Here is a 24,652-nt window from a genome sequence, read left to right as displayed (position 1 = left end):
ATCAGCACACGATAGACGATATTTGAAGTTAAATGACACTTAAAGACATTTGAAGATATTTGAAGCAGAAATTAAAGACAATTTGAACTTTAACTCTGAGAACACCATCGAGCAGTACAAGATAAACGATACTTAACGATATTTGAAGTTAGATAATAGTTGAAGAGGTTCGAAGTTTAATTTAAAGACAATATATTAAGAGAGTCACTATAATACGACGACAACCCGTTTCAAATGGCACAAATGAACAATTTTACGCGAGAATACATTCTCGATGTGCCCCAAAATCCTAAAAATGATATGCTGAGAAGAAAAACACCAACACCTATAGTGGGAAGAATCATTGCCCAGTTGACCATTTGAACGATATTTAATGGTCATTTCCCAGTTGACTATTAGGGAAAACTTACCGTGTAAAGACAACTAGACTCAAACTATTCCATGAAGAAACCATAACGTAAGTGCTTCGAAATTTTTGCCACGACAAAAGGAGTGAAGGACAGTAATTTACAACAGAAGGGTGTAGTACACTAAGGACACGAAAGGTGATGAATAGATGTGAATCTTCTTGTTTTACTTACTCACATCTCTTACAATGCTAAAATCTAAAGAGTGAAAGTTTTTTAATTACCTCAGTGAATATTGTGAACCAAATACCTTTCGATGTAAATATTTCGTTTGTTCGAAAAAAGTATAAATATTTTTAACAAAATCATTCTTTTATTTTATAGCTTTTTTTATATTATGTATTTATTCATTATTACAGCAAAATCAAAAAAAAAGAGACATAATTTACATGTCTGCTATTACACCAATGCGGTTAAAATAACATTTACTAATATTTAGATATAGAAAAAGAAAAAAAAAAAAATCATTAGTATCGTTTAAGCAAAAGGAACAAATCTAAAATTAGTCTGGTAGATGAATTTTATATATGGACGTAGAATAAAACAATAAAAACAAGTGAAAAACGTTAAAACTACTAATGGGCAGTAACTAATGACGGGGCGTCATTATTTCATGGGAAGGGTGATATGTACCGGGAGTAAAACACGATATATTTGAAATACCAAAATAAAGTTCTTTCTTTAATTCGGACTCCTATAATTAAGCTAAATCTAGTTTCAAAAAGGAAAATGTCCTTAATCAGCAAAGAAAAGAAATTGCAGTCTTTGGATTTCGCTAAGACAGTGAGCAATAAGAAAAGTGCTACGCACAATATTTTTAAGGAAGTTTAAACCATAAGAACCGTGTGAACGCCTAAATCATCAAAATATTTAAGACATATTATTGGACGAGGGTTCGCGTCCTTGGGCCACGTAAGCCAATGGCAGGCAGTCCCCATAGCGCAGGACGAAAGAACTGCGTTTGGGAGTGGGGTAAATGTGCCTTTTTAATTTTAATCTCTATCCGGATTTGAAACGATTAGTACCTTAGAACTAGAGAGATTCAGACGAATTTATTGTATTTTGGTCACCGTTATTGTCATAGAAGTGAATTGTTCCAATACGACTAAGCATGTAAGTCTAATATACCTTTTATACTCTCTCATGTTCTCGTGTCTATTGTATGTATGAGTGGATTTCGTTAATGGTCAACTAGGTCTCAATCCTCATTTTTACTTGACACAAATGTACCATTATACCAAGATGGCTCAAAACCGAATAATACGTATATTTAGGGCTGCACATAAAAGTGCACTCATTCAGTTGAGGGAGGCGCTCGACTCGCTGACACAATCTCCAGTGCTATAAGTGGCGCTATAGGAGAAATCTCTATCGCCACGAGCAAACCTTTTCTATTACCGCAAATAGCCATTCAATGGTACATATATGGTTCTTGTAGAAGGGATGCTCGTATAAACTTCAGAGAGGGTTCATTTGACTGAAAATTGAAAGTTTTAGTGTACTTTTTAAGAGTCAAAAGAGATCCAAGGGCAACAAGCCCCCCCCCCCCCTTGACCTTTTTCCCCTGTAACAATCCAATAAAAATTTTGAGATAGCCATTTATTAAAAAAAATAGTTCCAACATCAGATAACAAAAACTCTGGTGTTGACACAAACCCCCAGAGCCCAGGGGCAGGCGTTGTAAGTTATGCCCTGAGGGTACAATATAATATAATATGGTTCTTATAGAAGGGATGCGCATATAAACTTCAGAGAAGGCTCATTTGATTGGAAATTAAAAGTTCTAGTCCACTTTTTCAGAGTCAAAAGAGATTGGAGGGCAACTAACCCCTCCCACCTCCGCGTCTAATTTATCCAATTCCATCCAATAAAAATTTTGAGATGACTATTTTTAAAAAAATAGTTCAAACATTAGACACTAAAACTCTGGGGTTGACACTACCCCCTAGGGTCCAGGGACAGGCGTTGTAAGTTATGCCCTGGTTGCATATATGGTCCTTATAGAAGGGATGCTCTTAAAAACTTCAGAGATGGCTCATTTGATTATAATGGTTGAAAATTGAAAGCTCTAGTTTCCTTTGAAAGAGTCAAAAGATATCAAAGGGCAATTAGACCCCCCCCCACGCCCTTTTTCCTCAAACCCATTTGATAAAAAATTTGAGATAGCTATTTTGTTAAAAATAGTTCAAACATCAGATAATAAAAACTCCAAGGTTGACACAAACCCCAGTGCCTAGGGGCAAGTGTTCAAGTTCTGCCCCAGGAATTATAAGGTTTTTATGAAAGGAGAGGTTGTATAAATTTCAGAACTGGCTCATTTGATTGGAAATGGAAAGTTCTAGTTACCTTTTTATGATTCAAAAGGTATCAGAGGGCATCTGCCCCCCCCCTCCACACACACTCTTTTTTTCCCAAATATATCAGATCAAACGTTTGAGATTTCTAGTTTGTTTGAAGTAGTCCAACAATCAGATAACAAAAACTTTTGGGTCAACGTACCCCCCCCCCACCAGAGCCCAGGGGAAGGGTTGTACTTTATGCTGCAGAGAACATAAGGATTTTATGGAAGAGGCAGTCGTATAAACTTTGGAGGAGACTCAAATGACACACCCCCTAGCATTAAATCCGACCCCCTAATATCCTCCTATTTGCAGCGCAAATGGGAGGATAGCTCTCCTCCCAAAGTTATTTTAGTTCTTTTTTAAAATTTTTTTTCAGTTACTAAGTTTTAGACAGTAGAAAACAAAAGGTCATAAAAACCATAAGGCTTTGACGTTTTATTGGATCTTTTTCCAAAAACTACTCATTTTCTAAAAACAGCTCATTTGACTACTAATCCCGTTCCCTTTTAGGAGTCAAAATTTATGGGAGGGTAAATTTACGGGGGGGGGGCAAAATTTATGGGAGGGCATTATGGGAGGTAAAAATTTTGAGATTGCTATTCTGTTCAAAAAGTTCAAAGGCCAAATAAATATGCTTCCAGGGTTGAACCCTTCACCTAACCTCGGGGAAATGGCTCTTAGTTTTGCTTACTGTTACTTCAACACATTGTTTACTTCAATACTTGGAGTTAGTGATTTACCTGGCAACTTTGATTTATGGTGCAAGGGCTGTAAGTTATGCAAGTTGCTTATTGTTACTTTGATACCTTGTTTACTTTGATGCTTTCTTTAATTTGCTATTTTTTACTTTGATATTGTTACTTTGATACTAGTTTTGATACTTTGATGAACACAGTGTTGAAAAAAAAAGTTTGATTTTGAAATAAGAAAATTTTAAAAACTTGAAACTTTTTGCAATAAAAAACGAACAAAAATTAATTAAAAAAAAAACTTCATGAAAAAGAAGTTTTCAAAAAAGTAAAGGTCATTTTAAACTTAAGATCAGCAGTTACAAATACCTGTTAAAATTCAAAGTCAAAACGACCAGAAATTACTATTAAAGAATTAATGAAACCCAAAACAAACAGAAATCAAATAAATAATCATAGCAAAAAGCATAAAACAAGTAATAATATAGGCTAAATGAATAAATAAATCTTAAAGCAAATAACATTAAATTGAATATGCAAATCCAGCTTAAAACAAAAAAAATATTTTTGCTATTGAAGTATAAATGAAACCCAATACAAACAGGAATTAAATAAACAATCAATGCAAACAAACATAAAATAGATACTAGTATAAATAATTAAATAAATCTGAATTCAATTGAATATGCAAATCAATTATGCATGAATCAATTGAATATGCAAATCAAGCTTGAAATGAACAAAAATCTCTACAAACAGGATTTTGGGTATTGCCTCCTTCTCTCAGTGAAACAGTCTAAAACCTACTGCATCATTGGCACTTTACTGAAACGAATATATTACAAATGTTTTCTTTTGTACTTAATTTTGAAAATAAACATTAAAATTACAGTAAAATTTTGAACTGATGAGCTTTCAGCAATTGAGATCATTATACTCAAATATTCAGTGTAATTTATTAGTTCTTTCTAAAATTGTTCAAGATGAATACAGTTTCACAACAAACCAGAGTTTGGATGCCCCCTTCCTTAACTGTAAAAACCAAAAGCCTACTGTGTCATTGGTGCTTCACTGAAAACAAAATTATATAACAAATATTTTCTTTTCCAGTTCTTATAGCATTGAAAATGAAAATAATATTATAGTGAAATAAAATCTTGAACTGATGGATCTATCAACAATTAATTTTATTATATATCAAATATTCAATTTGATTTTGTTTATATTTTCCAAGACTGTTCAAGAAACACATCATTTTCAGTAAAGTGCCAATGAAATAGTAAGTTTTAGACTTTTACATTTTTATTTGCTTCAAGGTTGATTTGCACATTCAATTTAAGTTTCACTCGTTTTAAGACTTATTTATTAATTTATAGTAGTATCTATTGTATGTTTGTTTGCATTGATTGTTTATCTAATTTATGTTTATTTTGGGTTTCATTTATACTTCAATAGCAAAATATTTTTTTTGTTCCAAGCTTGACTTTCATATTCAATTTAAACATTACTCACTTTAAGATTTATTTATACATTAATATTATTACTTGTTGTATATTTTTTTGCTATGATTGTTTATTTAATTTCTATTCGTTTTGGGTTTCATTTATTCTTCAATAGTGATTTCTGGTCATTTTGAGTTTGAATTTTAACAGGAATTTGTATCTGCTGATCTTAAGTTTAAAGTTGTCTTTGCTTTTCTTTCAAAAACTTCTTTTTGGAAGGTTTTTTTTTTAAATTAACCAATAAAAATAGAGATAGAACACAACTCTGCTTAACTCCTTATTTAGTGTGAAACCAGCTACTAAATCACTTCCTACCTTAACCACAGCAATGCTACTCTTGAAAAATAGCACTAGGCTATTCCTATTGGTGTATTTGTCTGGTTTATCAATCATTTTGTGATAACAAGGAGCAAGCAAGGAGCAAGGACCAACATAGCTCAATAGTAACTGAAACTCTAAAAAACGAAATTTTGATACGAATAGATTCATCAGAAGAATTAAATTTTTATGCTGATTTCAAATACATAAGTTTCATCAAGTTTAGTCTTACCCATCAAAAGTAATGCACCTGAGAAAATTTGCCTTATTTTTGAAAAAAGAGGGTAACATCCACTAAAAGTTATAGAACTTTAATAAAAATCACATTATCAGATTCAGAGTATCAGAGAACCCTTCTATAGAAATTTCAGGCTCCTGTCTTCAAAAATGTGGTATTTTGTATTTTTTGCCCAAAGAAAGATTACAGATGCGTGTTTATTTGTTTTTTTTTAGGGGTGATTGTATCAACCCAGCAGTCCTAGAATATCGAGGGAGCACTCATTCAAATAGAAATTAAAAGGTCTAGCGCCTTTTTTAAGTGACCAAAAAATGGAGGGCAACTAAGCGCCCTCCCACTCTCATTTTTTCCCCAAAGTCACCTGATAAAAATTAGATAGTTATTTTGTTCAGCATGGTCAAAAAATACAATAATTATGTCTTTGAGGATGCCTTAATCCCCCCACAGTCCTCTGGGGAAGCTCTGAAAGTTATGAACCTTGCCCAATGTTTACATATAGTATTGGTTATTGGGAAGTATACAGAAGTTTTCAGCAAGATTTTTTCTGGTAGTAGGGGGGGGGATTGTGGGTTACATAAAAAAATCTTTCAAGGGCGGATCTAGGATTATTTTTTTTTTTGGAGGGGGGGTTTACTAATTTTTGACTTTTTTGAGGGGGTTTTACTAATTTTTGACTTAGTTTTTGACTAATTATACTGATTTTTACCTAGGTTTTACTAATTTTTGACTTGGTCTAAAATTTAAGGGGGGGGGGGGTTCAAACCGGGACCCCCCTGGATACAACCTTGCAATCTTTCCATGGAGGAAGTTTTCATGGGGGAAGGGACAATGCTATGAAGGGGGCATGGGATTTCCCAGCATTATTTAAAAAACAATCCAAAATTAAATTAAAAAAAAAAAAATTCAACTGAAAGTAAGGAGCAACATCAAAACTCAAAACAAACAGAAATTATTATGTATATGATTGAGTTTGCCCCCTAGTCATTACTGCACTCTTTATGCTAAAATTCTTGTTGTACTTTCATCAGAGCTATTATTCTAATAAACAACCTTTGTGATTAAGGGGTTATTTTTAAGGAATTGGAACAAAATTTGAATTTTAGCATAAAGAGCAAGGTATTGACTAGGAGGCCCCTAATACCTAATATACATAATAAAAATATACAAATATAGAAGTTTGTTGTTTACACAAATAGCCTATAATATAGAAGAAGAGGTTTACACAAATATAATGGCTTTCAACTATAGAAGTTGAAAGCCATTTATCCAAAAAAAGAAGTAAAATTAATAGCCTAGCCTATGCAAATTTTGTTTTAATTATTCATGTACAGTGAGCCAAAATCAAAGCTGCATTAATTCAAAAATGTTCAGAAATTAAATAAAAAAATATTTTTTTTTTTACTGAAAGTAAGTAGGCTAGCAACATTAAAACTTATAATGAACAGAAATTATTCTGTAAATGAAAGGGGCTGTCCCCTCCTCAGTGCCTTGTTCTTTATGCTAAACTTTGACTCTGTCTCACAGCTTTATTTTTTAAAACAATAAAAAATTTACTTGGAATAATTTTAGTTTGTTTCAAATTTTAATTTTGCTCCTTACTTTCAGTAAAAAAAACTTGTTGTTTTTTTTATTTAATCCCACAAGGATAGGACCTTCACTAAAGCTCTTTTATCAGCTAAATCCAATGCTTGCTCATAATCTATAAAAAATAAGACTAAAGGCGGTAAAATTCTACTTTAGTTACTTTTACCTATCTTGGAAAGGGGTGAAGTTAGGAAAATGAAACTTTCAGGGATGGGTCTACAGGCTAACATATGTCCAGGGAAGGTATTTTAAAGTACTCATCTCCTCTTCTTCTCCCTCTAGAGGATCCTGAAATTTGCCTACATGACAGGTTTTTTACCTAGGGTAAAAAACCAGTATCCAATTAAGCAAAATTATGTAATGCTAAAACCCTCACATCTTTTTACCACAGAGGAATGGAGAAGGTCAGTTCTATTCATATATTAACAGAAAGCTGATTTTCGGTAAAATTCTACTTTAGTTACTTTTACCTATCCTGGAAAGGGGTGAGGTTAGGAAAATGAAACTTTCAGGGATGGGGCTACAGGCTAAAATATGTCCTGGGAAGGTATTTTGAAGTAATTATCTCCTCTCCTTCTCCCTCTAGAGGATCCTGAAATTTGCCTACATGACAGGTCTATACCTATTGAAATTTTGACAAAACAACATTTTACCTTAATCTTCAGTTATAAGATTCTTTTTCCCTGGCTTTAGTTCTGAAAATGCAATTCCTGTTTTTTAAGTAGTATTTTTAGCCATATCAATGTTAATTATCAAAATTTTGGAAATGTATTTGCATATCTTTAAAACTCTGTAAATCAAGAATGAGCGAAGTTGTGAGGCTGAAAACAATTTTGTTGGACTGCATTTTAATCAGAAGATCTATTTTATAAGGTTTCACTTTTATAACACACATATTTTTAAAGGTCATCAAAGGTCAGGACACTATAGAGAGAGAAGGAGTGGAGCTAGGTAGGCCTATTCAAAATACCTTCCCGGGGCATACTTTAGCCTGTAGACCCATCCCTGAAAGTTTCATTTTCCTAGCCTAACTCCTTTCCAAGATAGGCAAAAGTAGCTAAAGTAGAATTTTACCCTAAAGGCGTTTATTTACTCAGGCTCTTCTCAATTATTAATTCTAAGTTTTAAAAACTTAGTAGCCTAGTCCAGCCTAATCCACGTTTCTTTAGAAATTTTATAATAGCACAATAAAAGGAGCAGAATTAGCATGCCACCCTACCTCAACAAACATTGGACTTTAGTATTCATAAAAAAATTTCTTCATTTTCTTGTTCTATAAAACTGTCCTGGGAAAAACTTAACATGAGAAAGAACTTTTGAAGTTTGGCATGCCAAAAACAGCATTGCGAGTAGAGTATTCCCTTAGCCTATTTAGAAAAAAGCTTATTAAAAAAAAAAAATTGATAACTATGGCAACAAATTTAAATTTAAAGCTCAAGGATTTTGTCAGATACATAGCATAGGATATTACTAAAGGAAGTCGTCCTAATTATCACACCAGGAAAGGACCTTAACCCCAGCCAGCATATGATATTGATTATTGAATAATTTTGCAGTTGAACTTGGTACTAAAACTATTTTGAGGGCCAACTTGTCCCATGGCAGAATCTTAAAGCTGAACAGGCATTGACTCTTAGGCCTATGGTAGGTTAGTCCTAAAGGCAAGGCTGGAAGTGATAAGGCATAGGCTACAGTAAATTTTTCGGTGTTCATATTATTTACTTATGAATAAAGTAAATATACCACTCTATGTCTTTTTTCATGCTCGTTCCAAACAAATTATCATTTTTTTGGAAATGAATTTTACTCCCACCCCTGTAAACCAATTCAGGGTATATATTTGCACATTAGGGGGGAGGGGAAGTTCAAATTTACCCCTCATTTATATCAGAAATAAAATTTACACAACCACCCCCCCCCCCCTAATGTGCAAATATATACCTTGAATTGGCAGGGACTCCAACCTTTGATTATTGGAAAAAATTACTTTATAAGCTTATATAGAATGGTACTATCCAATCTCCTTATAATTAAAAACATTTTAGTCATCTAGTTGGAAAATTTGGCCCATCCATATAGGAGAAATCTATATTTACCAACTAGTTGACAATAAATGTTGCCCCAGCAAAACTTTCATTTTCCAACTAGTTGACTAATAACTTCTCCCCAGCAAAACTTTATTTTTCCAACTAGTTGACTAATAACTTCTCCCCAACAACACTTAATTTTGCTAACTAGTTGACAATATATGTTGCCCCAGCAAAACTTTCATTTTCCAACTAGTTGACTAATAACTTCTCCCCAGCAAAACATAATTTTTCCAACTAGTTGACTAATAACTTCTCCCCAGCAACACTTAAATCTGTCAACTAGTTGACAATAAATGTTGCCCCAACAAAACTTTCATTTTCCAACTAGTTGACTAGTAACTTCTCCCCAGCAAAACTTAATTTTTCCAACTAGTTGACTAATAACTTCTCCCCAGCAACACTTAAATTTGCCAACTAGTTAACAATAAATGTCACCCCAACAAAACTTTCATTTTCCAACTAGTTGACTAATAATTTCTCTCCAGCAAAACTTAATTATTCCAACTAGTTGACTAATAACTTCTCCCCAGAAACACTTTTTGCCAACTAGTTGACAATAAATTTTGCCCCAGCAAAACCTTCATTTTCAAACTAGTTGAATAATAACTTCTCCCCAGAAAAACTTAATTTTGCCAACTAGCTGGAAAGAAATATTGTCCCAGAAAACAATTCATTTTCCAACTAGTAACTTCTGCCCCCCCTGCCCCCCCCCCTATACCTTCAAATTTACATTATATATGGCTGAAAAAGCAGATGGTTTGGAAAAAGCAGTTTATAAAACTCCATCACACTATTGACTGCCCCCCCCCTAGACAATATGCTGCCTATGCCCATGTCATGATAAATGTTGCCCCAGCAAAACTTTCATTTTCCAACTAGTTGATTAATAACTTCTCAGCACAATTTAATTTTTCCAACTAGTTGACTAATAACTTCTCCCCAGTAACACTTAAATTTGCCTACTAGTTGACAATAATTCTTGCCCCAGCAAAACTTTCATTTTCCAACTAGTAGACTAATAACTTCTCCCTAGCAAAACTTAATTTTTCGAACTAGTTGACTAATAGCTTCTTCCCAGAAACACTTAAATTTGCCAACTAGTTGACACTAACTGTTTCCTTAGTAAAAATTTTATTTTCCATCTGATTGACTAATAACTTCTTCCCAAAAAGACATAATTTTGCCAACTAGCTGGAAACAAACATTGCCCTAGAAAACAATACATTTTCCAACAAGTAATTTCTCCCCTCCTAGGAAGCTCCCATTTCCTTTAAATCTTTCTTTATGACATACTCTCGTCCCAGACAAGGACAACATGCTTTCCTTTTAGTCCTAGACAGTTGGTCAAAAAGGGAAGTTTTTGGCAATTTGTCATCCTTCATCTGCAGAATATGCCCTAGCCACCTCAACCTTTCTTTCACTGTAGCCCTAGAAAGCAGGATTGAACCACATTTTTGTAAAGCCTACCATTTGAAATATGGTCTGTCAGTTAGGTACCCAGAACATTCTGCAAGCCATTTCTATGGAAAACATCTAGCAAATTGTCATCCACTTTTTGGAATTTTCTTTTAGTTTTGTATATCTTGATGGGATCATCAGGGAGGGAGGGTTGCTTTGTTGTCAGGACAACAAATAATATATTGAAAAGAGCAGGAAATAAGAACATTGCTATTTTATTTTATTAGCCTACCATGTTTTTTGAGAAGTCCTGCTAAACTGAAATTTTACCATATTTGGAAATTTGACTACCCTTCTATTCTTAGAGATGTTTGCACTCACAGTTTCAAGTAGCCTAGCCTATAATAAATAGGCCGGGGTGAAAGCCTATTGAAAAAATAAAGTTTTGTTTAGGAGAAGTTACTTGTCAGCTAGTTGGAAAATGAATTGTTTTTTTGAGGCAATGTTTGTTTCCAGCTAGTTGGCAAATTTAAGGGTTGCTGGGGAGAAGTTATTAGTCAACTAGTTGGAAAATAAATGGTTTTCTGGGGCAATGTTTGTTTCCAGCTAGTTGGCAAAATTAAGAATTGCTGGAGATAAGTTATTAGTCAACAAGTTGGAAAATTAATTGTTTTCTGGGGCAATGTTTGTTTCCAGCTAGTTGGCAAAATTAAGTGTTGCTGGGGAGAAGTTATTTGTCAACTGGCTGGAAAATAAAAGTTTTGTTGGGGAAATGTTTCTTGTCAACTAGTAGGCAAATATAGATTTGTCCTATATTGATGGGCAAAATTTTCCAACTAGATGGCTAAAATATTTTTAATTATAAGGAGATTGGATAGTACCATTTTATATAAGCTTGTAAACTAATTTTTTCCAATAAGTAAAGAGTGGATATCCAAATTGGTATATATAGGTGTGGGGGTAAAATTCATTTTCGAAAAAATGATTATTATATTTTGAAAGAGCATAAAAAAGGCATCAAGTGGTATGTTTACCTTATTCATAAGTAAACAATATGAATAACAAAAAAATTACCTAGGCTACCAGCAAATAAATCTTGGTTTGGCGTTAGATAAAGATAAGGCTTTAGGTTTAGCAATTTAAGGCTGTTGGAACTGGTAAATTTGCAGTTTTCAACATAATTTGGTAAATTTCCAGATGGCACAATAATCTAGCTAGAATGAAAGTGAATGCATCATTTGATGCCTTTTTTATGCTCTTTCATAATTCAATAATTGCTTCTGTTGCAAATTGCATCTTGAGCCCTTAAAGGGGCCCAAAGGTATTTCATTTTTGTAACCACACAAAGAAGTTACCAACACTAGTTCAGTTATTGAAAAGTTGTTAAAAATATATCACTAATTTTTAAATAGGTTATTCAAGAATAATATATTCCAAGAATACTTATTTATAACAATTCAAACCTCATTTATTGGGACACAAATATAAACCATTTCCTAATATTTCAAGTTTTCAAATGCTGTTGACAAAAAAGTGCTGAATTTCGCAATTCAAAACTTTGCTGTCAACAATTCAGGGTATATATTTGCACATTAAGGGGGTGGGGTGGGTAAATTTCATGGTAACTTTGCAGTAGATCATATAATTTACCTAGAATGGAAAGAGAGAACTCCCTTGATGCTTTTTTTATGCTCTTTCCCAATGTAAATAAAATTCCTTTGGTGCTTTGTGAAGAATTCAAGATACAAATAGCAATACAAATGACAAATGAATAATGAAAAAACTTTAAAAAAGCACGAAATATTGTTTTTAATTGTATCCTAGCTAAATTGATGTGCCACCTGCAAATTTACCCATAATTTAGCAGGGATGAAAATGAATATATCACTTGATGCCTTTTTTTATTCTATATTATGATCCAGTTATTGCTTCTGGGAAAAATTAGATTTTGAGCCCTTTAACAGGCCCCAAGAGGTAAAACAGTCCATAGGTTAATAACCAAAAGTTTGAAAAGGTTTTAAAAAAATGCCTAGTGAGAAAAAATTGCAATTTGTAGCTGAGTCAGGAATATTAATTAGTATTTTGGGGTAAATTTGCAGTGGGCCTTATAATTTAGCTAAAATGAAAGTGAAAATGTCATTTGATGCCTTTTTTATTCTTTCATGATTCATTAATCACTTCTGGGACTAATTGTATCTTGAGCCCTTAAATGAACCCCAATGGCAATTCATTTTTGTGACTACACAAAGAAGTCATCAACACTAGTTCAGGGGCAGATCCAGGATTTTTTTAGGGGGGGAATAAAATAGGTTGATCTAATAAACTTGTGCTAGGAGCAAGTTTAATTAACACAATCTTGTGTTAATTAACTAAATTACACTGCTTAAGACTACGTTGGGGGCGCTCCCCCCTCACCCCCTTGATTCGCCACTGCACTAGTTAAGTTATTGAAAAATGGTTAGAAACATATCACTCGTTTATAATAAGTTGTTCAAGAGTAATATATTCCAAAAATACTTATTTATAACAATTCAAGCCTCATTTATTAGGCAACTTAATTATAAACTGTTTCCCTACCATTTCAAGTTTTTCAAATGCTGTTGAAAAAAATAGTGCCAAATTTTGTGATTCAAAACTTTGCTGTCAATAATTCAGGGTAGATTCTAATTCAGGGTGTAGCCTATGTTTGCACATTAGGGGGTCGGGTGTGGATAAATTTTATGGTAAATTTTCAGTGGACCATATAATTTAGCTAGGATGAAAGTGGAAACATCATTTGATGCTTTTCTATGCTCTTTTATTATTCATATAAAATACTTTTGTGGTCCTTTTAAGGGCTCAAGATGTAATCATCACCAGAAGTGATTATTGAATTATGAAAGAGCATTAGAAAAGGCATCAAATGACATTTTCACTTTCATCTTAGCTAAATTGTAAGGCCCACTGCAAATTTATCTATTTTAATTAGTCTAAATAGTAAAATGTTATTATGAAAACAAATTTGGAAATTTTTTTTAAAAGCCTCAAAAATTATGTTAGCTTTACTGTGACATCATTTTAAGGGGTCCCAGGCTCTGTTTAATGTACTGCAAATTATTTTCCAAAATAACATTTTGCTCTTAAGATTACAGGAAATAATAAATACTATTCCTAAATCAGCTACAAATGGCGATTTTTTCTCACTAGGCAGTTTTTTTTAACATGCTTTTAAACTTTTGGTTACTGTGGACTGTTTTACCTAGTGTTGGCCCATTAGGAGTGGATCTAGGTTTTTTCTCATGGGGGAAAATGTAGATTTTGCTGTTCCTGATGCACATTAATAATTTTGTAAAAAAATAGTTCAAAAGTCAGATAACAAAAACTCAGGCGTCAAGAAAATCCCACAGGGCCTGGGGGTACGCGTTGTAAGTTATGCCCTGGGGACATACATGGTTCTTATGAAAGGGATGCTTGCATAAACTTCAGAGAGGGCTCATTTGATTGGAAATTGAAAGTTCGAGTTCACTGTTTAAGAGTCAAAAGAGATCCAAGGGCAACTAACCCCCCCCCCCCTTTCTTCTTTTAATCCAAATCCACCCAATGGAAATTTTTATATAGCCAATTTGTTAAAAATAGTTCAAAGGTTGGATAAGAAAAATTCCAGTGTCAATACTACCCCCCAGGGACCAGGGGCAGGCATTTTGAGTTATCCTGTGAGGGCATGTATGGTTATTATGAAATAGATGCTTGTATAAACTTCATAGAGGGCTCATTTGATTAAAAATTGAAAGTTCTAGTTCTCTTTTTAAGAGTCAAGAGATCAGAGGGTAACTAGCCCCCCCCCCCCCACGCTCCGTTTTCCCCAAACCCCTCTGCTATAAATTTTGAAATGGCTATTTTTAAAAAATAGTTCAAAGATTAGATTGCAAAAATCCAGTGTCAACACAATCCCCTAGGGCCTCGAGTTGGCATTGTAAGTGTTGTCTTGGGGGGCGTATATGGTTCTTATGAAAGGGATGCTCGTATAAACTTCAGAGAGGGCTCATTTGATTGGAAATTGAAAGTTCCAGTTCTCTTTTTAAGAGTCAAAAGATATCCAAGGGCAACTAGCGCCCCCCCCCCACCCATACACACCCTTTTTCCCCAAACCCATCTCATAAAAATTTTGAGATAGGCATTTTGTTAAAAAAAAGTTCAAAGGTCAGGTAAGAAGAACTTCTGTGTTGACACAACCCCCCAGGGTCCAGGGGCACTTACTTACTTACTTAGCCCTCCCCTCCACGCCCTATTTTCCTCAAACCCATCCAATAAGAGCTTTGAGTGAGCCATTTTTTCAAAATAGTTCAAAGATTATTTAGTGAAACGGGGTCAACACAATCCTTCAGGGCCCAGGATAGGCATTGTAAGTTATGCCTGGGGGGCATATATAGCTGTTATGGAAGGGATGCTCGTATAAACTTCAGAAAGGGCTCATTTGATTGGAAATTGCAAATTCTAGATTAAGTTCAGTTTTTAAGAATCAAAAGGGATCATAGGGCAAATAACCCCCCTCCACTCCCCTTTTCCCCCCAAATGTATCCGATAAAAATTTTGAGATAGCCATTTTGCTAAAGGTCAGATAAAAAAACTCCGGTGTCAACACCCCCCCCCCGGCCAGGTCCCAGGGCAGGCGTTGCAAGTTATGCCCTGGGGGCATGTATGGTTCTTATGGAAGGGATACTTGTATAAACTTCAGAGAGGGTTCATCTGAATGGATTGAAAGTTCTAGTTCAATTGTTAAGAGTCAAAAGAGATTGGAGGGCCATTAGCCCCCCCCCCCCCTCCTACGCCCTTTTTTGCCCAAACCCATATTCTTTAATAGTTGTTTTTGATCGTTTTGAGTTGGAATTTTAACAGGTATTTGTATTTGCTGATCTTAAGGTTAATATGCCTTTGCTTTTCTTTGAAATACTTCTTTTTCGGAAAGTTTTTTTAATTAATTTGAAAGAAAGAATCCGTTGCTTCTGATTTGGAATTGTCTCTTCCAAATTCTTGGAATTATGGGGTAAGCCTAGCTTTAATTCAAGGAAAAAACAAAAGCCAACAGAATATTTATAAAATAGTTAAAATAGACCAGGCCCTCTAATAAGTTAAAGATAATAAGCTTTCGATATTTAAAAATAGATTGATAAATTTCTAATATTAATATAATGACATAACACATCATCCAAGTGAATTTGTCTTTGAATGAAAATATAAATAAAGAAGTAAACAACAATAAATTAATGTCAGAGAGATATCATTTGAAATACTTTTTAGCCCAAACAATATGCAGCATAAAGCATATAATTTAAAGATTAAAAATATCAATAGGATAAGAGAGAGATAATTCTACAGACTGTACATGGCGCACTTTTAATGCAAGTTGCCTGTTTCAAAGGACTTGATTAAAAGGCCACCTAAAATTGTATGTTTGGCCTATTTTTTCTGGCGTTTTTTATAAACTTATCCGCCCCCCATAAGAAAATTAGTACCAGTTAATTTTTAATTATAGCTAGAAACTTCCTTCATCTTTTATCATTTGTTTTTTTTATGAGTTTTAAGTAATTGAACCTTAACCGTGTTCCATTTTGTAGTGATATTTTTATTTTCTCTTATTTGAATTTGGTGGTAATTGCTTATGAGGTAGTTTAAAAAATCGAATATTATCTTGGCACAATAGAGATTGCCATCTTAAAGACTTTTGATTTGAATTGTACTGTGATTCTATATTAATTTCAGATCTAGAAAAAAGATGCAGACTGAATTCCATCCTTTCATCAATACAATGCAGAAGATGGCATTGTATGAAACTAAAAATGTAGGTTTGTTCAAAGTATTATTCCATTACACAATACAATTAATATTGTTAAAGTGCAGTCACTTCCTAAATAACATGCTTTCTTTAGAACTTAGGAAAAACGGGTATTGTCAAAATTTTGACAAAAGAAGGGTAAACTCTTTTATTTTAAATTATATGTTTCTATGTTTGATTCATTTAACTTGTATATTAATGTTTTGAAGCTAAGCTGAGGCCAGCTACAGTCGTCATTTAAATATTAACTAAAATTGTCATTTATTTTGTTCAATAGGGTAAAGGTACCAATGATTTGACAGTTTTTGTAAAAAAACAGTTTTTCTACTCTAGAAGTCTTAATTTAAAGACTTTCGGTTTGAAAAGGGTTTCAGTATGTAGGAAAAACATCTAGGAATCTAGCTTTTTGATGAGAAGTTTGAACTTTTGTCTGGAAAGGGTACTCAACTCCAATTTCTGAAATTTGAGCATTTTCACCTACAAATTCGACACAACAAAAAAGTTAGCTGTTTTCGACGCAAGTTGGACCCAATTTGACACCTGTCTAAATGCTTGGGGAATACTTGTGGGCCGAAGCTGGTGTATTTGACACATACATTTTTCTTTCTCTGTTTTTCTTCAACTTCATTTAATGTATAAAAGTATAAAAGACTATGCAAAAAGTAGAAGTAATAAAACTAACAAAATTGTTTCAAGTATGTAGTATTTGGTATAACCAAATTGGTACAACATATTTTAATATACATTATTAAATAGTATTTAGTATAACAAACTTAGTATAACAAAATTGTTTCACTAGCATTTCGGAAGGGATAGTCTCTAGGAAAACCGGAGTGGATTTCAAGAAATTTAAGAAGTTTGTTTGATTTAGTGGATTTTATTTTCATATGCAGATTCTTAGTTTTGTCCAAAACATAGGCCTACGCGTCATTTTGTATAAGGTTTTGTATTTGATATAGTTTGAATTTTTTATTCGGATGAAGGATAAATAAGGGTATAATCTAAAATATCTGGGGGGGGGGGGCAAAATCAGGTCGGGGGGGGGGGGTCAAAACGAGGTCGGGGGGGGCAACTGCCCCCCCCCCACCCTGCCCCATAGCAATTTACGCCCCTGCATGGTATGAGGCCAAGTAGCAGTTCCTCAGATGATGGAAAAATCCAGTGTCTGTAAGTAAAACTTCAAAGTTAAAAAAAAACCTTTTGTTTAAATGTTCTTTCATCTGAAATATTATTAGAAATAATAATCATCAAAATCTCTCGCTGCACAGGAAGCACCCGTAAATTCGACAGCTATGGTGCCTATGGTTTTGTCAGTTGATCCTGGAATTTTGACACCTATTATTTCTCATCTGTTTTACATGTTCAATGAAGTTTCAACAAAGTCACCTATATTTCGACAGGGCCTGTTGCTGTCTGTCCAAAATTTTGACAAGGTTACTACAAGATATTTGCCAAAGAAATAAATCCCTTGATAAAAGCCGATATTTACGCTTGAATGCGGCTGAAGGAATATTTTTAGTCCACCTGGTATTCCACTACATTAAATAAGAATTTTCGGCACTTTGAACCTAGTTTTAAAAATGCAATTTTTGTTGCCATTTTCATTTAATTTTATCAAGAAAAAGCTAACGTGGCTACATTTCAGAGAAGATCAGATGTATCTCGACACAGTGGCGCTTACCACAACTTTTTCTTGCAATAAATAACCAAGTAATGACAGTTTGAACATTACATACCTGAAAAATTGTCGGGAGCTCCTTTTGTGTTGAAAACAGGAAACTGACCAAATTTAATGTTCTTTTCTTATCTGGGTGTACCGGATATAGTGTCCACGTTTCATACCGTCGAAATATAACGACGGCTCCAAGAGATGGCGCTCTAAGTCACGGCTAAGCAGAGCTATCCCGTTTTGAAGGAAAATTTCGACAGTGGTTCCGAAATTGCAATGTCGAATCATCGGCGCCTTTACCCTATGTCTTTGATATATATTTGACTGTTTCATGCATTACCCTGTTTATGAAGATTTCTTCCTCTTTTATGTAGATTGACATTGTGCCTCTTATTATTTGTTTACATGTATAATAGCTTAGTTGTTTAGCACATTTCATATAGGGCTTGGAAAGAAAAGCCAACATTGTCAAGATTCTGATGAATAAAAGGTAAGGACTTTTTATTCGATTGAACATATGTAGGTTTCTTAATTTCAGTTTTAATTTCTTTCAATTTTCAATTTGAGCTTATGCCAACTGTTAGTGATGCAGTCAAATTACCATATTTAGATATGCAAGATTTGTAGTAGTTATACAGATTTGAAAAATAGATATCAAATTCTAAGCTATAGATTGATCTTGAGAGGTTTTTCCACAAATAAAATAACTTGGCAATTAAAAATTTAGTTCTCGGTATAATGAACTTTTAGGTAAATACACAAAAAGTTATCAAGAAATATTGAGGGATATTTTAATGTAACTATTATCTTTTTTATAATTGGTTCCAGAAACCAATGAAGTAGTTTATTTTTCCAACCCATTGTAAGCTTTTCTTTGTATGTGGTCGAGTATTAAAGGATGACAAACCTATTCTGGGAATCATGTTCACTTTCCATGATAAAGGAAAATGGTAAATACATATACGAGTTCAGCGCACCAAAAATGAAAGTGCAAACAAATGGGTTAACAAAGCGTGATAAATTGATGCGTGTACAAAACAGGGCAAAATTTCAGACCATCTTTGGTTTGTGAAAAGTGGAATTTTTCTAGGTTGGGTTTTCGGCATCATTTGCTTGCTCAATTCAAACAAGAATAGCTCGGATCTCATTTTGTGTTTTTTTTTTTTTAATGATTTCACTAGCAGGGATGTACTTTCGAAGTGGCACCTATCACAGTGATACCATACAGAGCTTATGGTAGGTGGGCTATGATGCCTGGTTAAGGAATTTAATGCGCCAAAACCCATATAGGCAAGTGTCTATTCCTCTGAGGAGCCCATGTGGGAGGTGATCGCTTGGGAATATTTCATTAGATTAGAGGTGTTTTGCTTTGAATAATATGATGGCTTATGTCTACTAATAACAATGTTGCATGTACATGGCACCTTTTTTTTGGTTTCTTTGGCTTTAATGTTTTGTCCTAGGTGATTGGATAGGGGGTGTTTAAGGTCAAGGCCTTGGTCAAGTGCTTGTTTGTCTTTATTATTAAAGTAGGGAAACAGTTTTATGTTTTGTTTTTTTCTCACTTTAACAGATTGTCTATTTTGTTCAGTTTTTAAGTGTTTTAGGAGTTTGTAGTTCCTGAAGATTGCTTCCTTTCCAGTTTCCATTAGCAGTTTGAACTTGTTATTATTTAACTCATATTTCTATTAGGATATTTTTAGTGTCTTGCCAACATTCTTAAAAAAAATGGTTTTATTAAGTTGTTTCTGATTCATAACTGTAAAAGAGATATAGTTCATCAGAGAAAAAAGAAACCTTTAAAATTCTCTCTGTGTATTCCCTCTATAGGCCTACATTTATTACAGTACCGTTTTACTGCTTACAATCAGGGCCGTGACGTATGGAGGGAGGAGGGACGCCCCCGCCAATGTTTTTGGACACTCGATAAATTCTTTGTTCGGTTCAATAAAGACCACGACAATACTGGCATGTCATCTACACAAGTTTTGAACTTGAACGGTAAACACAGCAGTTTTACCGACTCCTACCATGAGTTTACAGATGGCGCCATAAATAATCAGCATTAAAATAGTGACATGATATGTACCGAAATCTAAACATTGGTTGGTCAATGCAGCGGTTTTACCGACTTGTGCAGTGATTTCACGTATTGTATTCGAAACGTACATTATGCTAATTATATTTACAAAAAACAGTCGGTAAAAACGGCCAGCCAGTAGTTAAAATATCTTGCCCCCCTCCCAACATTTTGGCTAGTAACGACACTGCTTACAATGCATATCAGGGGAAAAGAAATAATATGAGTGTGATTTTCAGTTTTTATGCTGTAACTATTGATTTCAAACCCTTTTTATTATCAGATTTCTAAAAACGAAGAGTCAAACTTCAGCAAAAAAAGTGATTACTATGAATGAAGATTAACCTAAAACAGATAAAAATTAGAATAAATTTTGAAGCCGAAATATTATCAAGTGAAGCTTCTGAAAATTTTAATTTACTCTAGTGTTTTATACAGTTGAAAGAGAGGGTTTGGAACGGAAAAAAATATTGAAGAGCTACAATAAACCAAAAACGAGCTGAAATAAAGTCAAATAATATTTCAAGCTTAAAACGAACATAAATAACTATCAATGAATGAATGAAACCAAAAACGAATAGAAATTAAAGGCAACGCTATCGTTACCTATAGGTAACGCTAGCGTTACCTAAAGTAAACTCCATACGGCTCCAATGTTTTATCATTATTTTTTTTTTTCAAGAGGCACTTCATATGGAAGCAGTCGTCGCACAAAACTTCAAAGAGGGCTCATTCGATTTGAAATCGTGAGTTCTATTTAACTTTTTAAGAGTCAAAAGAGGTCAGAGGGCATCTAATCCCCCCCCCCCCCTCCACGCCCTTTTTTCCCCAAACTCATCCGTTCAGAAATTTGAGATAGCCCTTTAAAAAAAAAATAGTTCAAAGATCATATAACACAAACTCTGGGGTCGACACAACCCTCTAGGGCCCGAGAGTAGGCGTTGTAAGTTATGCCCTGGGGGATTATATGGTTCTTATGGAAGGGATGCTCGTACAAACTTCAGAGAATGGTCATTGATCGAAAATTGAAAGTTCTAGGTCATTTTTTTTAGAGTCAAAAGAGATTTGAGGGCAACTAGCCCGCCCCCACGTCCCTTTTCCCCCAAATGCATCCGATAAAAATTTTGAGATAGCCATTTTATTAAAAGTAGTTCAAAAGTCAGATAACAAAAACTCAGGTGTCGAAACGACCCTGACAGGCGTTCTAAGCTATGCCCTGGTGGCATATATGGTTCTTATGAAAGGGATGCTTGTATAAACTTCAGAGAGGGCTCATTTGATTGGAAATTGAAAGTTCGAGTTCACTTTTTAAGAGTCAAAAGAGATCCGAAGGCAACTAGCCCCCCTCCCACCACGCCTTTTTTTCCAAACCTATCTGATGAAAATTTCGAGATAGCCATTCTATTCAAAATAGTTCAAAAGTCGGATAAGAAAAACTTCGGTGTCGATACAACCCCGGGGCTCGGGGGCAGGCATTCAAGTTATGCCCTGAGGGCATGCATGGTTCTTATGAAAGGGATGCTCTTAAAACTTCATAGAGGGCTCATTTGTTAGGAAACTGAAATTTCTAGTTCAATTTTTAAGAGATAAGAGGGCAACTAGCCCCCCCCCCTCCTGCGCCTTTTCCCCCTAACCTATTCTCTACAAATTTTGAGATAGCCATTTTTTAAAATATTGTTCAAAAATTAGATAACCAAAACTCCAGTGTCGGCACAACCCCGCAGGGCCCGGGGGTAGGCGTTGTGAGTGTTCTCCTTGGGGCGTATGTGGTTCTTATGAATGAGATGCTCGTATTAACTTCAGAGAGGGATAATTTGATAGGAATTGAAAATTGTAGTTAATTTTTTAAGAGTCAAGATATTTGAGGGCAACTAGCCTCCCCCCTCCACACACACCCTTTTTTTGCCAAACCCATCGAATAAAAATTTTGAGATAGACATTTCGTTAAAAATAGTTCAAAGGTCAAATAAGAAAAACTCCTGTGTCAACGCAACCCCCCAGGGCTCAGGAGTGGGCGTTGTAAGCTATACCCATGGGGCATACATGATAGAAGGGATGTTCGTATAAACTTCAGAGAGGGCTAATTTGATTGGAAATTGAAAGTTCTCGTTCACTCTATAAGAGTCAAAAGAGATTGGAGGGCAACTAGCCCCCCATCTCCCCGCCCTGTTTTGCTCAAACCCATCCAATAAGAACCAATCCGATGAAACCCATCCGATGGGTTTCATTTGTTCTTTAATAGTAATTTCTGGTCGTTTTGAGTTTGAATTTTAACAGGTATTTGTATCTGCTGATCTTTAATTTAAAATGGCCTTTACTTTTCTTTGAAAAACTTCTCTTTCGGATAGTTTCTTTTTAGTTAATTGCTATAAATGATTAAGTCAAACTTCAAAGTATAAAATGATTAGAAATTACCAAGAACAGGAGTATGAATAACACACCCCTATCCCTTCTAACTTCTAAGGACCAGAACATCATTTACTGAAAATAATATAAATTTCCAACATTTTCTCTTTTAAAACAATAGTAAATCCGAAAGTACTTATACTTTCCGAAATGAATATCAATACATATTGAATTGTCATTCTACATTCATTAGTGCTTTTCAGTAATCTTGGTTGTTATGGTGATTTTTTTTTTTTTTTGATTTTTTTTATATATGCTATAACAAATAAAAACCCGCAGCTTGAAATAAAAATTGGTTTCAGTCAAGCGCAAAGGACTTTCTGGTCTATAGAAGGCGTAGGGGGGGGGGGGGGTAACATTTAGAAGGCGTTGGGGGTGCTTAAAATTAGTTATTAGTAAAGAAGATAGATACAGTGAAGATGTAAAAAGTGCAAAGGCGCAAGCGCAAGGTTATTTTTCTTAATTGGAAAGATTTTGGAGGAGCAAAAAATAAATATGCAAACTAATATGATAATATTGGAGGCCACAGCGTTGATAGTGGTCAGTTATGGCTGTGAGCCGTGGGCGCTTCAAAAGGTTGAGGGAGATACGTTTTCCATAAGAATTGTCTAAGGATAGCTTTAAGTAGCCGTTTGACTGACCGTAACTCAAACAATAAGCTGTAAGCAAAATATGGTATTGGGTTATGTACAAAATGTGGTATATGGTACGCTGTAAGCAATATTATACCATAAGCTGCACGAAGAATGTGGTTCGATCCCACTTTCTAAGGTTGTAGTGTGGGTTAGTTGCCGTCCAATCACTTTTGACTATAAAAAGGGCAGTAGCTCTTTCAATTTTCAATCGAATGAGCCCTTTTTGAAGTTTCTACGATAACTCCTTCGATACGAAGTGCCCGGGTTTAAAAAAAAAAAAAAATAATAATAATACATTGTGCCGACATCGTTCTTTACTTAGGCAGCGCTATTGCGCTGCCTATGATATGATCTTTCTAGATTGAATGCTTGGGTAGTATTTTTTTTAAATTAGTATTCTTTTTTCCGTTAATATTGATTTTACTCACTTTTTCAGAAGTTCTTTCTTGTGGGCTCAAATAACACTCAATCCAAATTTAGAGTACTACGCATTGATAGAACAGAGCTTAAACGGTTGTCAGTACACGATGATCACATAGAATATTCGCACCAAGAAGTTAGAGATCTATTGAGTGCTGTTGATGTAGATGGGAAACAGAATAGAAAATCCAGCCAAGCCTTTAATAGAATGGTTTCTGCTTTTGGAATTGTTGGTGAGAAACACTACTCTTGATTTGTATATATTTTTATCGGATTTTTTTTCTCTTTATTTTTGTATTTGTTATCTAGCGCAAAAATTCGTGCGTTTGTATTAAGTACCTTTGGCTCCCATTGATGCGATTTTTTTAACGCAAAACGGCTCACGGATAGCAAATGTCAGAGAATCGCAAAAATGTTCACACAGAAATGGTTCACTGCAGCCGTTGAAACGCCGAAAATATAACGAGATATTGAAAAAAACATATGCTTAGGAATAGGCTAAATGAAGTTCTAGAAGCCAGGAAAAAAATTCAAAGGGCTAATCTGTGAAGGGCTACATGTTTTTTGTCAAACATTAATAGAAAACTTTTGATGAAAATGATTAGTTTCTCAGTTACTTGCAATGTATGGTTCTACAAAGCTTTCTAGTCAGAATAATGGGTGCGATTTTCAACGGCTCAGTAGAAATATTCCAATGCAGCCGTTGAACTGTTGTGACGCATAAACTTGCAGGAGTAAATTTGACAGATCACGCAAGAACGGCCGTTTTTGCGTGAAGTCATATCAGTGGGAACCCAGGGTAAGGTGTTGCTGACGCGTTGACTCTAGCTGCGACTGAAAAGCGGTTTTTTTCTTGTGTATTGGATTCAAGGCAAGATCAAGCAAAATGAAAACCGTATTTGGAAACTTGTTATGTTCTGTGGTCATTTACTTCATGGATCAGCTTGACTATGGTAATTCAATAAGTGTTATGTGACATGTTTTGAAAACTATGGCTTGCAGTCAAGTTCCTCATTGTAAACAAGCTTTGTTAGTTGATACAATCTATTTTTTTCTATCCCG

The 24,652-nt window shown here is 34.4% G+C and overlaps 2 protein-coding genes across 7 annotated transcripts in view; one reads left to right on the top strand and one right to left on the bottom strand.

Moving 5' to 3' along the window:
* Positions 1–8,399, bottom strand: part of LOC148941550 (uncharacterized) — a 144,779-nt gene extending 136,380 nt beyond the window's left edge. The window contains exons 1-2 of one of the 2 annotated variants that reach the window (XM_089104445.1): positions 8,300–8,352; positions 5,256–5,395 (exon numbers count right to left, since the gene is read on the bottom strand). The gene's annotated coding sequence lies outside the window, so the exon portion shown is untranslated. Of the gene's footprint in view, positions 1–5,255; positions 5,396–8,299 lie in introns of both variants that reach the window. The other variant, XM_089104443.1, reaches the window with a different exon arrangement.
* The window catches only part of FIG4 (polyphosphoinositide phosphatase FIG4), a 201,367-nt gene that overhangs the window by 88,018 nt on the left and 88,697 nt on the right, over positions 1–24,652 (top strand). Inside the window, exons 1-3 of one of the 5 annotated variants that reach the window (XM_089104438.1) lie at positions 8,509–8,645; positions 16,308–16,386; positions 23,607–23,823. In XM_089104438.1, coding sequence (XP_088960564.1) covers positions 16,321–16,386; positions 23,607–23,823 — 283 coding nt within the window. In that variant the 5' untranslated portion in view covers positions 8,509–8,645; positions 16,308–16,320. Of the gene's footprint in view, positions 1–8,508; positions 8,729–16,307; positions 16,387–23,606; positions 23,824–24,652 lie in introns of those variants that run through there. The other 4 variants (XM_089104439.1, XM_089104440.1, XM_089104441.1 and 1 more) reach the window with 4 other exon arrangements.

The sequence above is a fragment of the Artemia sp. Qi Xiang Cuo genome, chromosome 18, assembly GCF_049724085.1.
Source record: "Artemia sp. Qi Xiang Cuo chromosome 18, ASM4972408v1, whole genome shotgun sequence".
Classification (NCBI taxonomy): domain Eukaryota; kingdom Metazoa; phylum Arthropoda; class Branchiopoda; order Anostraca; family Artemiidae; genus Artemia; species Artemia sp. Qi Xiang Cuo.
The sequence above is the reverse complement of the archived record's forward strand: the minus strand, read 5'-3'. Positions and strand labels throughout refer to the sequence as shown.